General features: G+C 38.6%; 1 protein-coding gene across 3 annotated transcripts in view; it reads left to right on the top strand.

Moving 5' to 3' along the window:
- The window catches only part of ARK2N (arkadia (RNF111) N-terminal like PKA signaling regulator 2N), an 82,084-nt gene that overhangs the window by 55,703 nt on the left and 5,074 nt on the right, over positions 1 to 21,307 (top strand). For 2 of the 3 annotated variants that reach the window (XM_025886522.2, XM_025886521.2), the window contains exons 3-4: positions 2,958 to 3,140; positions 14,301 to 14,427. In XM_025886522.2, coding sequence (XP_025742307.1) covers positions 2,958 to 3,140; positions 14,301 to 14,427 — 310 coding nt within the window. The remainder of the gene's footprint in view (positions 1 to 2,957; positions 3,141 to 14,300; positions 14,428 to 21,307) is intronic. The other variant, XM_025886523.2, reaches the window with a different exon arrangement.

Here is a 21,307-nt window from a genome sequence, read left to right as displayed (position 1 = left end):
TGTGCAGTTTGGCTAATCCTTAAATATTGTAACATGGAATGTGCTTACATTAATGATTAAATTTTAAATTGGAAATGTTTCCATGTATAACTACTTAAAGGGACTATTTTGTTGTTTTTGAAAGTGAAAATAATCTTAGTAGCAGTGCAGCAGCGTAGAGGAATAATCAAGTGGGAGGGAGGACAGTATCTCCCTCTTTATTCCATCCTGTAATGAATTGTTAGAGTCAAATTGGAAGCATAGTCGTTGCTTCTGTTATTAATGTGTTGAATTTTGCTAGCTCCTCCTCAGTGGCTTTTTTCCCCCTTTCATTTAAAAGGTAGATGAAATTAGTACAGGATCTTACCTGTCTCTTAATTCTGCTATGTAGCAAGAATCACTTTTAAAAGAATATCACAAATTATCACCATCAGTTAGCTAATACTTAATGGTTAAAGTCCACGCCCTGATGTTGAATGCTTTAAACATACCTTATTTAATCTTGGTTTGCTAATGATAAATGTAAGATGACCTTAGAACACAAGATTCTTTTTTTTTTTAAGATTTTATTCATTTATTTGAGAGAGAGATAACGAACAAGTAGGCAGAGAAGCAGGCAAAGGCAGAGGGAGAGGGAGAAGCAGTCTCCCCACTGAGCAGGAAGCCTAATGCGGGGCTTGATCGCAGGACCCTGGGATCATGACCTGAGCCGAAGGCAACGGCTTGACCAACTGAGCCACCCAGGCGCTCCAGAACACAAGATTCTTAACTGTGGTTTCTTGTTGGAAGAAAGATAAAAAGACAACCATTCCTATTAAAGTTTGTGTAGTATTGTCATTGTTTTGGATATACTGGAAATGAGAAATGACACTGATGATAATTTAACTTGTAAGTGTAATTAAAATATGAAAATATTACTGTCTTTGTTTATGATGAATACTAAATTTAAGCTAAGCTATAAGGTGTGCTGTTTGGAAATAATGGAAGATACAAGAATGAAGCCAGATAACAAGTTTATGCTTGTATTTCCTACTGATGAAGACTTTCAGACAAGTTATTGCCATGGGTAGGTGATGTTAACTCTGCATGTACATATACAACTATACTCTTTGCATGACTCTACATGTAGGAGTGGTACAATTTTGACTTGACTGTTGACCTGATGCCTCAATTTGGTGGGTTGGGGTGGGGGGGGTGTGTGAGCAAGAGGTTGTGAATGGTCCTAGTGGTATAAATTTTAAAATAAATCACTAATTTATTGTAAAAACAACACTTAACTGAAGCCTTTTTAAAAATAGAACATTTGGTCAAATAGTCAATATTGTACTTGACCCTCATATCTTCTGCACCCAAGTATTTGGACATCACACAGTATCTTGATTCCATAATAATCATTTTGAACTCTGACGAGAACTCCATAAATGATAGAGCTTTCTTTTCCTTTTTAGAAAAGAAAAATATCAAACATGAACCAATTTTTTTGCTATTTGAGCTAAAATCCATTACCAACTGATACTGAGGCCACACTATTGAATTTTATGAACTTGATTTACCCTTTTGGGAGAATTGGAAAGTATTTTTAAGTAGTCAACTGAAATTGTCATGATCGTCAGAATTTCATATTGTGACATGTCTGTTCTTTATACAGTGGCTCTTAACAACTCATTTGCTTTTATTTGGTCATTTTTATTTTAAAAATGTTGCTACATAAACCTGTGATTTGAGAACTTTGCTTTAAGGGATAAATACCCCAAATGTGTTCCATCTTTTGTTCAGTGACAATTTACACAATGGATGTTTGTATTAAAACTAATCTTTCATTGTGTTCTATTTTAATGATTCATTGGCGTATGTATTCATAGTCAAGAGTTTCATAAAATAGGCGTGTTTAATGTTAAACAGTCTTGATCTTAAAAAATCTTTATGGAAGTACATAATTTGCCTGCACTTCATAAATAGCTGTTGGGGGAGAAACTGCATTCTTTTATTTCTGCTTTATTCTAAAATGGAGATAGTGGTAAGGGATGTGTTTTATAATTGAATGAAAACTGTATTTTTGCTTTTTGCTGTTGCACTAGAAAAAGGGTAGCATTAGCATTTTAAAGCATGTATCTGTTCTACAAGCATGAATATTGAGTTATTTTAGCATGAATCACTGCAGTTTAATTACTCTGGAGCTCTGCTGCCTTTTTCAGTTAGTTAGGGTGATTTGGAGGTAGAAGGGATCTCTTATTTTCCAGTAAGAACTTCAATGTCTTCCTCTAAAATAACCCATAAGGTTGCATATCATTGCCTTGGAGCGTGAGCTGGTTGTTTTTCTCAGGAAAAAGAAAATTTGTCCCTAACAAGACATCCAAAGCAAAATCCTGAAGGTGGATTTTGTGAGTATTTTCTTTTTTGTAGAATGTTGTAAAATATATAACATCCCTGATATTTGTAAAGGGCTTTACAGGACATAGTCAAGTAGAACTCTTAGTGTTAGCCTTAGTTCTTTAGAATAGGAAAATACGTATTTGATTTTCTTCTCTGAATCTATTAGTGACTTTTTAAGTACTAGCTATTAAGAGAAAGAACTAGATTCATTCTCTTAAAAACTATAAGATGAGTTTTAATAGTTTGCCTCAGTTTTTTTCCTTTAAAAAATCAGTTTTACTCTCTGTGGAGTCTTCCCCTTTTTCATAATCTTTTGCTCTTTAGAAATATGGCAAGAACTCAATGTAACTTTGTTCAGTATACTGTTGTCCTCCATTCTTCATAATTATACTCCTTTTCTCCTTTTCAAATGTGTCCCTCATCTGTATAAGCTTGGGTTATCTTTTCCACTTTCACATCATGTACAAAATATTAGGTGTATAAAGTGCAGCTTTTCTGACCAGATAGAATAATAAGATAAAGGCAACTGGCATTTGGAGGGCTCTTACAGAAGTATTTTTCACCCCAGAAGTTAGATACAAGTATACATTTTCTTTCCTCCCTAGATGGACCTCCAGTTGTAGCTCATTATGATATGTCTGACACCAGCTCTGACCCAGAAGTGGTAAATGTGGACAATTTATTGGCGGCTGCAGTAGTTCAAGAGCACAGTAATTCTATAGGAGGCCAGGACACAGGAGCTACCTGGAGGACCAGCGGGCTTCTAGAGGAGCTGAATGCGGAGGCAGGTTGGTCTCCCTCCCCTCCCCCTCTCTCCTGGTGTACTGTGCATGTGTCCCAGCAGCTGTTTTCCTTGTAGTGCCCCTGCCAATGAGAGCAGGCCAACTAGACATCTGGCATTAGATGATTGTGACTATCCAGGGTGCCATTTGTAACTGAAAAGGATGTGGGTAGCATGTCATTCATCTTTCCTAATGTGAAGGAAGCAAAAATGAGAAATAATGGTAGGCATAGGTAGATTCCAGTAGACCTATTTCTTGGGTTAAAAATACTTCACATACGTTAAAAATCGTCCAGATGGCCTTAATACTCCTCCCCTCCCCTCTTCTCCAGGGGCTTGCTGCACTTAAATCTGTACTGTGACCTTACCTTGCAGTGTGGGGAGGGAGCTGATTAAACTGGCCCCTGGGGGCTGCTGCTGTGCGGGGTTGCAGTGTTTCTTCTGCTTCTCGGTGTGCCTGTCCCTGTCAGTTCCTCTATGGTAGCTCTCATGTTGTCTCTTCCAACCCTTTTCATTCAGTTTCTGCTTCTGGTATCTCAGGAAAATCTCTCTCCCTGTCTTGCATAATTTATCTGGGCTCTATGATGATTCTGAAGAATGATATTTATTCACTAAAAAAAAACCATTGCATTGCTTTTGAAAATATTGCCCAGTGCCTCCAAGTCTCCTTAATTGTGTTCCTCAACACTTTTTCAACATTCTTTCTCATTTAAACCTTTTTCTTAAAGCACTAGTACTTAAGTTTGAAAAGAGAGGGGGAGGGGATTGAGAGACTGCTTTTAGTGTGCATTTTCCTACTTTAGTGTTACAGAAGGATTATAGCTTCCTAGTTAAATTATAAATTGCATTGGCTTTTATGAGCTTCTCTTATAGTTTAATCACTACCTAAAATATTATGTTTATGGGTTTTACAAAAGTAATGGGTTTAGAACATATATATATATATTGAAATTGCTAGGAAATAAAAAAGGAGACAGCGCTCCACAGATCATTGCCCTTAATTCTTCCTTCCATAATCTGATTGGAACAAAAGAAAAATCTCTTGTTTGTTGAGTTTCTGCTTAATTTATTGTAGCTAATTTTGGAGCAGGACCTGACTTTAGCTTTAAATATGTTTTGACTGCTAACTGCCTATTTGACCTTGGACAAAGTGTCCTCTGGACTTCAATTTTTGTATGTATACATACTTGCTTTGCCCAACAAGGATCTTTTAAGGATTTATTAATATGTATAAGTACTTTAAAAAATTAAGCAGTAATTTATATTAAAGGAGAGTAGTTTGACCACATTTTGTGCAATATGTATTTCTAAGTTAGATGATTTGTTCTATACACTGGATAGTTTATCTTCATTTTTCTTCTGTTGACCAGTGATCCATTCTACTTCACTTTTATTTCCCTGTTTCTTAGTCTTACCGTTAAACGTAGATCACTGTATAGTAAAGTCTTGGGGAAAACATGAATGATTACTTTTTGTTTTGTTTTTCATGTAGAGAATTTGAATATTAGTTTGAGCCATATGGAATTGTTAATATTTGACCTATAACAAACCCAGCAGTTTCAGACAATTCAACCTAATAGTGCAAAGATGTAGGCTTTAAAGTATCCTTAAAGTTACCAGTATCGGGGATAGCATCACATTTTTTTTTTAAAGATTTTATTTATTTATTTGACAGAGAGAGACACAGTGAGAGAGGGAACACAAGCCGGGGGAGTGGAAAAGGGAGAAGCAGGCTTCCTGCTGAGCAGGGAGCCCGATGCGGGGCTCGATCCCAGGGCCTCGGATCATGACCTGAGCTGAAGGCAGACACTTAACGACTGAGCCACCCAGGCACCCCGATAGCATCACATTTTAAGATTCAAGTAATTGTTAGCTTGATTGTTTAAAACATCACTAGCCTTTATGTACTTAATTCTATTTTTGATTTTTTTTTTGAATTTCAGTCACAAATTTTTAAAGACTATATCACTCAGGTACCTTCTTAAGAGCCACCATTCTTAAATGAAACATTACAAAAATATGTAATGGAAACACCCACAGCTTCAACTCTGTTCCCTTTCCTTTTCCCTCTCCATTCCAAAGCTGTCTTGAATTTGGTATATTTAATGTTTGGTATTCCTGTGTGTTTCTTTATATTTTTACTGCATTTATTATGTCTCTGTAAACAAGCATGTTTTAATACTAATTGATATTATATTGAACGTAACGATTTGTAACTTGCTTTTTTCAACATTTCGTGTTCTTGTCGATAAATATAGCTCTAGTTCATTCATTTTTCACTGCTGTTTAGTATTCACTGTATGAATATATCATAGTTGACCTACCCGTTCTCTTTATTGGACATTTAGGATGCTATTCCAAATGATGCTACCATTAACATTTCTTGTACATGTCTTTTGGTACACGTATGTGATTAATTTCTTTAGGATATGATATATAGAGAACATATGCATGTATTGGGCCACACATATTGTGTGTAGATTTTTGTATATCATCACTGTTCAACAGATCCTCATCACATTTTCTTATGAAGCCATATATTGGCTCAAAGTCTTTTCTAAATCAGACAATGCAGGTATGTGAGTGATAAAACTTAATAATACACTATGGTCTTGATATAATTGTCTTAGTGGGAGCCCATCTCGCAAATTTTGAATATACTTAACAGTGCCACAACAAAATGTTAACAGAATTCATGCTTGCTTGCCAGTTTATAGTTTTGAGATTTGAACTCTAGCATCAATGAGATGGTCATTCTTATGGTTTGAGTTTAAGGTAAGTTTTTTTTTTTTTAAGATTTTATTTATTTCGGAGGGAGAGAGACAGGGAGGGAGGGAAGAAAAGAGAGAATGAGTGGGGGAAGCAACAGAGAGAGAGGGAGAAGCAGGCTCCCCACTGAGCAGGGAGTCTGATGCATTTGGATCAGGACCTGAAAGGCAGACGTTTAACTGACTGAGCCACTGAATTGCCCCCCCCTTTTTTAGATTTTTTTTTTTTTAATTTATTTGCAGGGAGACACAGCGAGAAAGGGGAACACAAGCAGGCGGAGTGGGAGAGGGAAAAGCAGGCTTCCTGCGGAGCAGGGAGCCCAATGCAGGGCTTGATCCCAGGACTCTGGGATCATGATCTGAGCCAAAGGCAGACGCTTAACGACTGAACCACCCAGGCGCCCCCACCCAAGTGCCTCTTAAGATAAATGTTCTTGTGGTTAATCTGAGTTGTCCTACTCTCCCTCCCAACAAAATAAAAACCCAGTCACTGAACAGACTCTTCAGGGGTTAATCAGTAGCATTTCAGATCAGGTGTGCAGCCCCACTCCATTTAGGATGCTATAAGTATTCCTTGGAGATAGAGTAGCTTGCCTCTTTTTCCAGGCAATTAGACAATGATTTTTTTTTTAAGATTTTATTTATTTGAGAGAGAGAGAGAGTGAGCAGGGAGAGCGGGGGTGGGAGAAGGAGACACAGACTCCTAGCTGAGCAGGGAGCCCGATGTGGGGCTTGATCCCAGGACCCTAGGATCATGACCTGAGCCGAAGGCAGCCGCTTAACTGACTGAGCCACCCAAGCATCCTAGGTGATGTTTGTATATGGAAAAGAGTTTTTACTCTTCAGTTTTAGTTTTAACCAAGGAAAAGAATTGAGATAATAGGAAAGCCAGTGGTCAACAAAAGACCTAAGCTTTCCATTTCAGCTGTTGTCATGTGTTTCCTTCTTCTTTCCTGATGCTAGAATTGAACAGTGTAGAAGGTAGCAGCCTGCTGCCAACAAACAGCCTGGTTTGAACCAGCAGCCACTTACATACTGTGTGAACTCAGGTAAATTACATAAAGCCTCAGTTTTTCTTCTCTGCAAACCGGGATAAAACTAGTATCCATCCCAAAAGGTTATTGTTCCCATTAGGTGAAATAATGTCCATACTGTACTTAGTGCAGAATACAGCACAAGGTAGGACCTCAGGAATGCTGGCCGGCATTATGTTAGCGTACGTATGCTGAAGTAGGCTGAGTAAGGAAGTGATTAATGGACCTAATCAGTGAATTTCTAATTTACTGTTCTGTCCCGGAGTGAGTTGCTCTGGCCACAGGAATTTCCTATACTTGGCCTGAGCATAAAAATTACTTAGGGTGCTTCTAAAAATTCAGAATCCTAAATTTCTCCCTGAGGATTCTGTACATAGATCTGGTATGGGGTCTGGAAAATCTTGTTTCTAGTAATCACTCCCAGGTAACTCTTGTGTTGGACATGTTGAGGAAACTGTATCAGTAAATAGGAATATGGCTTAATTTTTACTTATTGCTAGTAGTAGTTCACTGTAAATGTAAAAGTAGATAAGGCTAAAACAAGCAGAAATCTGAAGTACTCTTGGTATGGAAGGCTTATAATTGTGGTAAACTAAATTTATTTAGAGTGAACCCCCCCAGAAATTAAAACTTTTATAGAAATGATATGTTTTTCCCATCAGCCTTCTTATCAAGAAGGTAGCCCATGAGCATGTTCCCATCCTTAAAATAGGGATGATGATCTTGATTTGTCCAGAACACTAGTTATAGTGCAGAGAAACAAATCTTGGGTTTCCTGTTCTTAGCCTACGGCTTTTTATAATCAGACCAGAATGGCCATGTTTCTATTAATAGCACTTTGAAGTCAGTGTATCAGTCTTGTGAAGGAGACCACATTTGGTCAGGTTTCGCTTGTTTTTACGTGGTCCTTATGAACTCTAAGATTTTAGTTTTCTGACCCTCTTTTGCCCTACTTTTTAAAGTTTTTCACATTCTTACTGAAAAAACTAAATGCAAGGTAATAATTCACTTGTTTTCAAGCTAAATGAACGATGACTTGAGATATTAACCTTTTTTATACCTAATATGTCGCTGTCCTCCTGTCCTTTAACGTGCTGCAAATCGGCTTTGGACTAGTTCTTACTCAGTAGATTTGTGATTTTAAAAGTAGCTACATTATTTCTTTTGAAGACAAAAAGAAAATGTTTGCCGTGATAATTTAGCTATTATTTTATGCTGTTTTCTTTCTGACTTGTGTATTGAAAAGGTCTTTAGAATTTCTCATAGAGTGAAAGAAGTTATCTTTCCGAAGAGCTACACAGCCAGCTGCCCCCATAGTTAAATAAGTCCTCTGACTTATTTTCAGTTTACTATATGGTAATTGTGGTATTTACACTTTTTCTACAGGGCTTATTCTTGTCCTGCAACAGGAAACTGATTATTGCCACTGACAGTATTCGAGAATCCCAGAGCATCTTTGAGGCTCCGTTTTGTGTATGTTTTAGCCATTGCTCTGTCATTGGATTCCTGTGAGGTCATGGGTTGGAGGGTTGACAGTGGAGGATGGCCCAAAGGCCAGAGAATCTGAAGCTGTGCACAGGAACTCCCAAAGGAATGTATGACATACTGAAGAGGGTTACGCTGAGAGAAAAGGACTAATTGCCCTGGCTCTGAAATAGACCGCAGAGGGGATATATTCCTGGCTCTTGGAGAAAGCCTTGGTGTCTCTCGTAGAGCATGGTGTCCCATAAACTTGGTGGGGTCGCAGCTGACTTATTGTCTGAGTGGCACATTTTATCTAATGGCTCTGACAAGAAATGTGGCAAAACTCTCACAATCATTAGTCTAGAGTTAACATTCACCAGGAAATTTGTATTTAGCCCCCATCACTTAATCTCAGCGTCCCTTATTTTATTTTATACTGATTTTTAGACTAAAGAGTAAAAATACTGGCCACAGGAGCCAACCCTGATTTTAAGTGATCAGTTTTAGAACATCACACAAGTTCTGTAAATGTCAGCAGGGTGGGATTACAGTTTTTATGGCCCAAATTGTGCTAACAAAATGGTTTGACTTGATGTAATAATGGGAAGGTGGTATGTAAAATACTGGTTTCTGGATCCATAATGGATGAATAACGTTAGAAGAATCTTAAATATTGACGGTAGTTACCTTGTTTTTCTTAAGATACTATAGTAAAATTGTGAGTAAAAGTAGCATAGTAATTTTTCATTTCTTCCCCTTTATTATTTTTTTGTTCTTCCCCTTTCTTTAAACAAAGAAAGGCAAAGAGATATTTCCAGATCAGAAGTGAGGCTCTGTAGGTGATAGGGTCAGAATGAGGGGCCTAATCAATAAAGATTGGTTATTCAGAAATATTGATGACTGAGACAGGACATTTCATAAGTTGGAATTATAAATTAGAACTGTAGGCTACCCTCAGATAAAAAAAAGAATTTAAAAAAATTGGAACTATGGAGAGAGAACTGAGCACAGAGATACTAAGAACTAATTGTGTCATATTCTTGTCATGTTTTCTTAATTACTGTTGAAAAGATTTGAGTCTTTTCAAGGAGGAGTAGTTTAGTTATAGCAACCATGATTCCTACAATCTGCCTTTTTAGTTTGGTTTAATTCAGTTATCTTGTTTATTTTTAGGATGGTAAGGGCTGAGCCCCTTGCTATGAGTCTAACCACAGGGAGTGTTAAGTGCCTCTTGAGCCTTGGCTCCCTAGAGAGTAGGTGTGGAGAATTTGGGGGTGGTTGTCCACATGAATAACAAGCACTCACATAGTCATAAGTAATCATGGTAGCAGGACTTAAAGTGGAAAGAGAGAGAAACTAACCCCGGTGCCAGTAACGTTCCATGGAGGGGTGAAACTGTCCTGTAGTTAGTATTTGGAAGTGCTCTGGGAGATGGGGGCTGCTGGTGTTGTACATGAGGATGGAGGGCAGTATTCGTAAGTGATTGTGGTCCCCCAACTGTGGCGTAGGAGCAGCTTCCAAGGACTACATGGTTGGTGGCATTTTCAGGAGAGTTGGATTTCCACAGGGAGGTGAAAAGTTCAGTGCAGTTTTCCATGGATCTGGCATTCCAGAGGGCAGTGGAAAAGTTGTAGGAAGGTAAGTGTGGGTGGCTGGAGCAAAGGAGAATAACAGTGGAGTGGAGGATGAGACAGGAGAGCAGTGGATGGGTCCCAGAGGCTTGTGTTTGTGGGTGGCCAAGAAGATAGAATTACAGTGTTTTACTTCTCATAATCACTGGTTTTCTTGCTACCTCTTTCTCTTGCTTTCTCCTTTTCCACGGGGGCTCTTGTATACTCTCATGCTGTTACTTCCCTTATACTGTTCTTCCGCCTCACTGACCCATCACCCAGCCCTTTGCCAGCCCCCTGCTAGCGTCACTTCTTGCCTGCTCCAGCATGTTTAAACCCAGCTCTCCTGTGCCATATCCCCAGCTCCCTGTATAGCGGGCTTTCCTGTTGCACCTAGCTGGCATAGTCTGATCCCTGGACGCACACTTGGAACCTGTATCACTCTGCTTAGCATAGCTGGAGAAAATCAAATAGCGGCAGAATCGTGGGTTGAGTTAGCTTCCTAATCTGCAGTGTCACCCTGGCTCTCAGTGCTGCGCAGCAGATCCTGTCTTTCCTTAGGCAGTTCTGTCTTCATATGGCTATTTCACTTTTCTGAACCCTCACCGTGCAACCCACCCACACCTGTGCTCTGCACATGGCCTTGCCGCATTCTTCACAGATGACCCTTGCCTCAGCCTTCTGCCATCATGCCTGTTTCTGCTCTGCCTTTTTTCCACATATGGCCGGGTCTCTCCCATCTTTTAAAGTTCTTCATACACACACATCCCTCTCCCTCAAACCTATTTTCCTTGCTCAGTACTATCCTATTGCCTTTTTCTTCATAGCCAAACTATTTAAAATGTGTCTGTTCTTCCTTCCTTTCTGTTATTCTTCAGCTTGCTTTGCTACATGGGGTTTAGCCCTGTCACTCCTCTGAGGCTCTTCTTGCCAAGGTACATGTATGGTCATCTTATTGCTGATTCTAGTGGACTCTACCTAGTCCCTCTTCTCATTGGGCCTCTCTTTTGGGCACTGATAAGCACTTCTTCCTAGAAATGCTCATTCCATGGTGTCCTGGCTTCATATTTTAAGGTTTTCTTCCTACCTCTCACTTAACTTGGTGAGCTCCCCTTCATCTGTCCGTCCTTAATTATTGGTGTTTGTCAGGGTTCTGTTCTAGGCCTCCTTCACTCCTCTGCTGCCCTTTGCCTTCCCACCTACTGCCGAGGACTCTATTTCCTCCCCAGACCTCTGACCTGAGCTTTAGAATAGTAACCCCAGCTGTGCCTGTTGGACATCTTAGAGGCACGCCATCATCATGTCCTGAGCAACCACCCTCATTTGTTCATTGGTGCACTGAAGGGCATTGTAACTCTGTCCAGTTACCTAAAGCAGAAACCTAGCCATTATTTTTTGCTAAGTTTGTTTGTTGATTTGCCTGATTCCCAGCATTACTAACCCTCTGTATATACATGTACACAGATAGTATCCCCCCATTTTGTTTCTTTACTAGTTAGGCCATAGTCCTTTCTCACCCAGGAAACTATAGCAGTCTAACTGGTTTTCTTGCCTTTCATATTCCCTGCCCTGATATTAGTTCCATTTGTACACTCCAAAAGGAAATTTTTGAAAATGGAAAACCAGATCATGTCACTGCTTAAATTCTTCAGTGGTTTCCTACTTCTCAAGTTCAAGTCCAGACACCTTACCCTCTGAGCCCTGCTGACTTTCCCAGCCTCATTTCCCATTGCTGTTTTTACTACATTACCCCACATTTTAATGAATTTTTATACCCTAAAGGGCAACACAGTGTTCCTTACTGCTACTTTTCCTCACCTGTGCCTACTCTTCCCTAAGAGCTCTGCATCCTCGATTATTCCCAAGCCTGGGAAATTTCCCTTTTCTATGTCTTTAAACGTACTCCTTACTTCTCTAACAGAGCAATTTTCAAGCCATAGTATGATGGACTGCTTTTTATAATACCTGAGTATATTGTGAGCTAGTTGAGGGTAGACACTATATACCTCCTGTCTCTGTTCTCCGTAATATTCCTAGCACCTAGTGCATAGCCTGTCATAAACAAGTATTTATTGTAGGAACAAATAGATGAGGTAAATTGTTATAGTTGTACAAAGCAACGCTGCTCAAAAGATTGAATATGGACAAGTTGAAGGTTTGAAAAAAGACTATCAATTTATATTTCTTCCTAGCAGTGCAGTAGGAACAGTACATGTGATAATAGTTGTAACTTCAACATTGAACTAGAAATTGGACAAAACACTTGACCACAAGCAAGGTATTGGGGTCAGAGCAAGAATCTGAGTTTACCAAATCAAGACTTAACCATACATACTCCCCATTTAAGCAACCACCCCAGATTTAACAAAACTGGGTTTTGTCTGGTGAATGCTGCCTTTCATATGCTCGTCGGATTCAGTTATTTCCCCACTGCCAATATTTAGAATCCTATTTCTGCTGTTCTTTAATAGAGAAAGTCAAGCCCTTGCAGACTGTAATATAATCTCAATCACCAGTTGTATCTGGGAGCCATTTTAAGCTTTGTGGTCTTCTGTTTTCTCATATGCATCATAGTCAACCGAATAAAAAAAGATAATATTAAAGAATTGTAAAAAGGAAAAAAAAAAAGACCCACAGTTATATTCAAACTTGATTGCCTTTTACCAGCTTTTCACCCAGCACCAAAATATTTTTATAGTGTTATATGTGACACTTTCTGTGTTATGCATACACTTCCCCAAGTTTCTTCGTAGGCAGTAGTCACTGTCTTTGGACATCATTGCATTTTGCTTATTTAAAGTTTTTTCCGTTAGGCTAAATTCTCAGAGATGGGACTTCAGGGTCAGAGGGTTTAAAAATTAGAAGGCTTTTGCTTTGGGACTGTCTATAACTTTCCAAAAGGGTTATACTGAAAGTTCTCAGGAGTATGAAAGTACAAGGTTTCTCAGTGACCTTGAAGCATTGGAATGAGTGATGTGAAGGGGTGAGGGAGGGGGAAGTGAGAGTCGTGTGTGTAAAATCTTACTGATCGTGGTTTATATGAGGTGTCACCAAGGATTTTATTTTTTTTTTTTAAAGATTGATTGATTGATTGATTGATTGATTTGACACAGCGAGAGAGGGAGCACAAGCAGGGGGAGTGGGAGAGGGAGAAGCAGGCTTCCCGCGGAGCAGGGAGCCCGATGCGGGGCTGGATCCCAGGACCCTGGGATCATGACCTGAGCCGAAGGCAGACGCTTAACGACTGAGCCACCCAGCTGCCCCAAGGATTTTTTTTTTTTAAATATAGAGACATAATATTGTGTCAGATGACAATATATTTAAATAAAAATACCTTTTAAAGAGTAATTGAAAATTTGTACCTGTTACAACTCGGTTTTTTCATAACTCCTAGATATTCTAAATTTCCGAAAGGCCAGAACACTTAAGAGCTGGGTACATAGACTGAATTATTTTAACTCTTGTTAGAATTGTTTATATTGCTGTGTACTTTGCTGCTTGCTCTTAGCCTTTATTGAGAGAGTTCTATGAAGCTCATGTTTTCGGTGCGTTGGAGAGTGTGTTTTACTGCACCATGTAATAGATGCTTTGTGAAGCCCCTTGTGAAAAAGTTCTTACATGCCCCAATGCCACAAATTGTTACGCTTTTCCAAGAGTATGTGGTTTCCTTCTGTCTAATAAGAACTGTCAGCAACGTACAGGTTATATTTCAGTTGCTCGGAACAAAAACTGTGATCTGCCTCTAGCCTTTTCTTTTAGATGTGGTTTAGATTTTGTCAGCTCTCCATTCCTTTTGAGAAAGACTGTTAAAATTGTTTAAAATTTAAAATTGTTAAATCCTTCATAAAGCATTCCAGTATAAATATGATATTAGTGAGTATTTCTGTTATTTATTCCACTTATGCCTTTGAACATTTCTGGTTTAGAATTTTGTTCTACTAAAATTCACCGGTTAGCAGTAGAGAACCCTGTTGCCCCCTAGGTGGTGACAAACCTGTTATACAGGTCATTTAAAACAGACAGGAGTTGAATGCAAAAAGCATTGTGGAATAAAATAGAGTATTATCACAGTTTATATATACCTATTTACTAAAGTACTCAAAGTTGGTTTTTTTTTTTTTTCTTCCTAAGGAATAGAGAGCCAGAGACTTGACAGTTTCACTCTGGTGAGCTCTCTTACAGCAGTCCTGTTTCTGTGATTAAACCTTGATGGGAAATCTGTCAATGAGTTGTTCATGCTGCTTGTAAGAAGTCAAACTGTAGAGCTTATTTTTTCCTCCTTCTCTCTCAGGTCATTTGGATCCAGGATTCCTAGCAAGTGACAAGACATCAGCTGGCAATGCACCTCTCAATGAAGAAATTAATATTGCCTCTTCAGATAGTGAAGTGGAGATTGTGGGAGTTCAGGAACATGCAAGGTAAGATATTAAGTGGAGCATTCTGATATTTTAAATGTGAATTTGATTTTAACCAGAAGCCAAGTGAGAAGAAAATGGTAGTCCTCATGGCATGGCTGGCATGAATGGTGGGAGCTATCTCTCAGCTTCCTTTGGCTTAAAAAATGCTTTTTGATTAGACATGATATGAGCTTCAGAATATGTTGCATATTGTCTCCTTCAAAAACTTTTCAACCATACATGTATGTGAAATACAACTGATGTTTTCCTCTTTTATTTTTAGCAAATGTCTAGATAGCTTGACAGATTTTTCTCTTATGGCTTAAGTATCACCCTACTTTTCCCCCTGTCATTCATATTTTCTTGCCTTTCACTTTATCTGGAAATCTTTTGGGAGCAAACAATTGGTAAATATACATCAGACATCATACCTCTATTGCTTGTTTCCTAAAGCACCTCTCCTTATCTTTCATTAAAACTTGTGAGTTGCTCTGTCTGTTCCTAACATAGTAGATTTCTAGTGATGTTCATGTGACTCAGGCAGTCCTCTTTTTTTAGGATTAAAAAAAGCCACAAGATGTCAACTTTGTGTAGTATTACGAAAATTTTTGAAATTTGTCATTCTTTAGGTTTAGGGGTGAGCAAACTGTAGCCCACAGGTCAAATCTGGTCTGCTGCCTGTTTTTGTATGGACCTTAAGCACAGACTGGTTTACATTTTTAAATGGTTAAGGGTAGGGGGAGGGAGATCAAAAGAAGAAGAAGGTTTTGTGACATGTGAAAATTATATGAAAAGAAATTCAAATAAATTGCATTTATCCATAAATAAAATTTTATGGGAACGGAGCCATATTTGTTCATCTACATATTGTCTATGGCTGTTGCCCTCCAGTGACAGTGTTGAGAAGTTTCAGCAGATGCCTCATAGTCCTCAAAGCCCAAGATACTTACCTCTACCCCCTTGTAGAAAAAATGTACTGACTCTCACTTTAAGATAATGTTCCTAAGAATTAGTTATAGCCCTCTCAGCGGTACTCCTGAGGAACATTTCACACACACACTAAAGAACAAAAATGTAGACTTTGGAAAATCTGTATTCTACATTAGCAAACAACTTTTCTCCTGGGCCACAAGAGTTAAGTTGTGATTTCCTGATTGCCCCAAGTAGGTATATGATACAGTATCTATATTACCTGGCTCTTAGATCTGATTTTATTCTTTGGTTAGAAAGGTAATAAAACATTTACCAGCATTTCTTCTGTCATGTATATAAAAGGTGAACTTAGGAGTGGAGAGTGCAGGCAAAATACACATGTGTGTAACTTGAGGCTATGTTTGTCTTAATGAGAACTGATCCTAATTTCTGAGAGCATTTTTCAGGTCGTACCTGTTGGGACTTTAAGGATGTAGAGTTAAGTCACTGTTTAATATGTCTTCTCCCCAAAAGTGGCCCGTACTCAGATGTTATCAGACTTAAACACTTCCTCCTCTCTCCTGTGTTTATGCCATAAGTATGTCTGCATGGCTGCTTCCTTTTTTCTTTCCCGTTTTTAATGGTTATTTCCCCTATTCTGGTGGGAAAGAATTTTCATTCTTCAGTCTTTCCTTAATCTCCTTCTTTTTCCTTTTTTTTCTTCCTTAGTCAAGAACTTTTTCCTGTTCTCTCTTTTTATCTATTCGCTGCATGCCGACTTATCCCTCAGATGAGAGGATAGAGCTTCTGATTTTTTCCTTTACTTTAGCATGTGTTTGCCATTATTTATTTTACCATTGTTCCTTACAATATAGAAGACATGATTATCCTTTAATCCCTACCATAAACCTTATCTTGCCTATTAACAAATTGATAGAGGTAAATTATCTTCAGTTTTGCCAGGAGCACATTATCCATTCACCAACTTCCTCTTGAGTTACATTTCATGTTTTAATTCACTGTTAGTCATGTGTTCCTACTGAAGTAGCAAAGAGTAGGTAATAACCTGTGTTGCTTACCTGATCTCTTTGTCTCTGAGACATATTACTTGGTCCAGTTCTCTATTAACTTCTATCAGATCTCCCTTCTTCACTGTTTACTTGTGCCTAGAAGTGTTACAGAGTGAGCCACCTTTCTTCTTGGCTTCTTTGTTCAGCTTTTCTTCCATCATAAACTCTTCAGCTTCTTTTTTTCTACCAGTATTTTGGTATCTGGAATTAAAATTATCATTATATTTCTGTTAAAACTTGGAAATTTAAATTCTAAGTTCTTACCCACCACACACACACACACACACACACACACACACACACTCACTCACTCACTCACTCTCACTCCCTCTCTCTTTCTCTAGTATACCCGTCTCCATACTTAATAGGTCTTTTATCCAGCTTGTCATTTTACTCTATAGACCTGTTTGTTCCACTCTTAAGTTTAAGTCAAGTGACTGGCTACGTTGTAAATAATACGCTGTAATGTTACTTTCAAGGACTTTTTCCTTACAGGTTCTGGATCATCAGGATATGTTTTATTCTGATCCTTTGGTTTGAATCCTGTGGAAATGCTATCTTAGAGGTGACAAATTGATTATGAAATCTCAGAGATGGTGATTACTGCCCATATGATAGAATGTACAGTTGGCAAGTTTTGTTTGAGTACTTTGAACTGACTCCTGTGTCATTCTGAGGGGATCTTTTATTTTGCTTTTTGGGCCTAGCACTGAATAGAGTCTCACTGGCTCTTTTGTGTCTTTCTGAACATTTTTCCAGTACTTTCTTTAGATGAAGCCTGACAGTCTTTTAAACATTTGAGATTTAAAAATCTGAGAAGCAGGTGGGGGGAGAAGCTCTCTTGGTTGCTTCAGAGTGACCACTTTGGCTGCCTGTATCTCATCTGGAATTTATTTCTTTTACAGGTCTAGGGTTGCAGTTATGAAGTATTGATGGGCTTCTGGCAGGGTTATCGCTTGGAAAAAGGTTTTAGGTTTTGATCCACATCTTTTCTAATTTGATTTGCATGCATAGATGTTTTGTGTGGATTTGGTTGTCCTGTTCTTATTTTTTCTTTTGATATTCTACCTTGCTGTGGGCTTTCTGAGAGTTTTTAAAAAACTCAGACGTGGTTCTTGAATTGTTCTCTTTGGGATTGGGATTGCTCTGACTTGAATTGTGTTGCCATTTTTCCATATTGGAAGCATTTTGTGTCACATTGACTCAGTAGTTCTAGTTATGTTGTGTCTTTTTTTTAAACAGTTCTTCTTTTCTCGCATGTTAATATCTTTCCCTGCTTTTTAAATTTAGATTTTGATATGTTCTCTTAGTTTCTGTGTTTCTTCTAGTCATAGACTAGAAAGCATGCCTTCTGAACTAACGGTTTGAATGCATCTTTTATGGCTATCTTGTATTGCTGTGATTAACTCCAGACATTACCTAAATGTTATCATTTCTAGATGTTAATTTTGGGACAGTCCATTTTCACAAGATGTTCTTCGCCAGTGAGATAGAGACTTTTCCAGCACCTCTAGTTCCTCTGTGCCCATTTAATTTTGCAGAAGTTTTAATTTATGACCCTCTGCCAATATTTTTCTTTGTCCTTGGTCCTTTTTCCTTTTCTTCTACTAGCCTCATTGGTAATTGCCCTAGGAAGATGAATGCATACAGAATAGGCCTTTCTGTTACGGAACTGTTGGAACAGTTTCTTTGGTACCTGTCCTGTGAAGCTTTTGGGAATAATCAGATCCTTACCTCATTTCACTGTAGTCTTTGGTCCTGTGTTCATTTGTCTTAATGTTGGTTCATCTCTCAACAGAAGAACTGGTGCTAGAATCCTTTTGCATTTAAGACTGATTGCTTCCTAGGACCAATTGCAAACATTAATCTTCAAAAAAGCAAGGGAGACTGACAGGTGTTTCCCTGAAGCCAAGGATTCATTTCATCTTCACTTAAGAAAAATAAGTAGGAATGTTATCTAAGAGGTCACGTTCATGCTCTATAAATGAGAGCAAAAATGATTAATGTTTAAGGTTGTTTTCTTAGGATAGTAAGTTAACTATCAAAAGCTGATCATCAGAGCCTGCCCTCTTTTTGTGTTTTTTCTTTTCCACTGTGAAGTCTCTCCTTTATTGGTTTCAGTATATGAAGAGCAGGAAATTATTCTTTCAAAACTTATTATTTATAAAGTAAGTTTTTTGGGGGGGAAGTGGGTCCTAAGCATTTTCTTGGATATGACTCAAAATATGACTCTAGGTTATGTTTTATGCCTATTGCCCATCATACACAGATTCGATGGCTTTGTGAAAGCACAGCCAGTATCTGCACTAGAATTGGATTGGATCAATTAAAAAACAGCTGAGTATGTTCCCACGCCAGATCTTTCATCATACAGAAAAGGGTTTTGTGATAATCCATGAAACTGTATTTTATGTTCCTAGCCTTACCAGAAATTTGAGCCTCTCATATCCTTCTTTATAGGGCATCTCTATAGGGCTGATAACAGTTGTTCTGATCCCTTTTCCTCCTGAAATTTTTTCCCTCCCTATCTGGTATAAGTTGATCTATAATGTACACCATCATATAAAATAGTTGAACTGTTTCTCCAGCATTCTTTTGTTTACCAGCTTGGGTCTTTTTGCCCTGCACTTAAAAAGGAAATGTGGTAAAAGCCTTGTTCTGGCCTCATCCATCTCTTAGCTACCATTTTATTCAAGAAGGTTGAGGTCATTAAATCACAAAAAATTTCTTGAATGTTTTATTGGCTTATAACACACACAGAAAAGTTGTAAGTGTACATTTTACTTTTTGCAAACTGCCCACATTCAGGTAACTAGTCCTCTGATCAAGAAACAACTCCATCTTCCATTTACAACCTTCCCACCATTGTGTCCCCTGTGACTACCAGCCTCACTTCTAAAACGAGAGTTTTGCCTGTATTCAAAATCTTAAAGTCGATACTAACCTTAGAAGTCACCTTAGAATACTCTTAATATTCCTAACAGATACCCTAGCACTTGCTTGAACGTTTAAAAGGCAGTGTATTCCATTAGCTGTAATTGTTGTGTAGTAATGATCATCTAAAACTTCCTTCCATAAACTGATTCGTGGTTGTTAGTTTGCTCTTGAGATCCCTGTACAGGGTGGAGTAGCCACCTTCTTCCATGGTGATTCTCCCTTCTTTGGGAATTGACCTTCCAGTTGCAGTTAAATAGGAGCTGAGAAAGCTTTTGACTGAAGATGGGATCATCACATAATCCAGAGAATCTAAAATTTTGAAATGAGAGAAACAGACTGAGAGGGTTGAGGCTTGAATCAAATGAATGAGACCTAGTTATTCCATCATCCTTAGGTTCTTTGAGGTGCTCAAGTGTCTTTCCAGCAAATTCTTTTTTTTGCTTAAAGTAGTCCAAGTTGGTTTCCAGTAACTGGATTCATTTGTAACATAACTACAGAAGTGATCTAATTCAGAGAGTTGAAGTGCCTCATCTCCTTATTCTCCTTCTGTGTCTATCAGTCCTCAGTGGTATGTACTGTCTCTACACCTCTCACTCTCCTACTTTGAGTATGTTCTAGAATCTGCTTTGCTGTTTATTGAATGATTCCCAGGGGCCAGGCAGTGCTCCTTACAATCAGACATAGTATAGTGCTTCAGGTGCAGTCTGAGGAAGGCATAGTTACTTAGTGGAAAATAAACTCCCTGATGGAGACCTTTTTTGGGGTCCTGTGCTTAACTTGCTTAAGACCCTGGACAGTTGTTGTATGGCCTTGGTTTTCCCTTCTGTAAAATCCGATCCCTTTTATTTTATTTTTTAAAGATTTGTTTATTTATTTTAGAGAGCGCACTCAAGAGAGCAAGAGTGAGAGTGAGCGTGGGGTGGGGAGGGCAGAGGGAGAGAGAAACTCTCAAGCAGACTCCACTATGATCTGGGAGCCTGACACCGGGCTCAGTCATGACCTGAGCTGAAACCAAGAGTCAGACGCTTAACCAGCTGAGCCACCCAGGAGCCCCTGGATCAGATCCTTTTTAAAGCCACTCCCTTGTATGATTACTTAGGGAGCAGTGCAGAGTAAGAGTTGGGACTAAATACCTCTTTTATTTTGGAGATATTTCTAGGAATTCTGCCAAAGATTGCATTGATTCTCTCTCTAGCCATTCGTTCTCTGAATTCTGCTAAGTTCTAGCCTCCTTTAATTAGTACTTGTACAGATGAGCTTTTGAATTGTTGAAGAACTTTATATATTTAAATTGTTAATCTGGGCCTATTTTTGCACTCGGGTTTACACTCACTATGTTTTGCCTTATCTAATTTAATACACACATTTGTAAAGCAACAAGCTGATGTGAAAAGCAGTGGACTCAAGATCAGACCTGGCTTGAAGCTCTTTGGCCCACCACTTTCAAGCAGTGTGACCCTGGGCAAATCATGTAACCACTTGAATCCTGTTTCCCTTTTGGTTGAGTATGGATAGTAACTTCTCATAGGTCTACCTCATAGGTCTGTTGGGATTGTCAAATGAGGTGAGACTGCTTAAGAAACTCAGTATGCTAGTGCCATCAGTCATCAAAACCATTTCTGTAAATGTCACATGGACTCCTTTGGCTGACATTCTTTTGTGATTACAAGATCACTTCATCTGAGTATACTTAATGGATTGGACAGATCTGGATTAGTCTTTGGACTTTATGTCTCATATTTTAGTGCTTTTCACTAGCTAATCTTTGAAACCATAGTAGCCTCTGGGTTAATAGCTACTTTGCCCATTCTGAACAGATAATGGGCTCTGGTATGGTAACAAATCTACAGTCTGCCCCTTGCTTTGGCCCCAGGGGATCTGTTTCTTGGTACCTCTCTTGGTAAAGGAGTAACTTTCAGGCTACCTTTGTAGGAGCAAGGCCTCTTTGCAGGATCTTAAGAGTCCTTCAGCAGTTTTGCAAC

This window comes from Callorhinus ursinus, unplaced genomic scaffold, assembly GCF_003265705.2.
Source record: "Callorhinus ursinus isolate GAN/ISIS: 27379988/994484 unplaced genomic scaffold, GSC_fseal_2.0 scaffold11, whole genome shotgun sequence".
NCBI lineage: Eukaryota > Metazoa > Chordata > Mammalia > Carnivora > Otariidae > Callorhinus > Callorhinus ursinus.
Note: the sequence above shows the minus strand (reverse complement) of the source record. Positions and strands in the feature narration are given on the sequence as shown.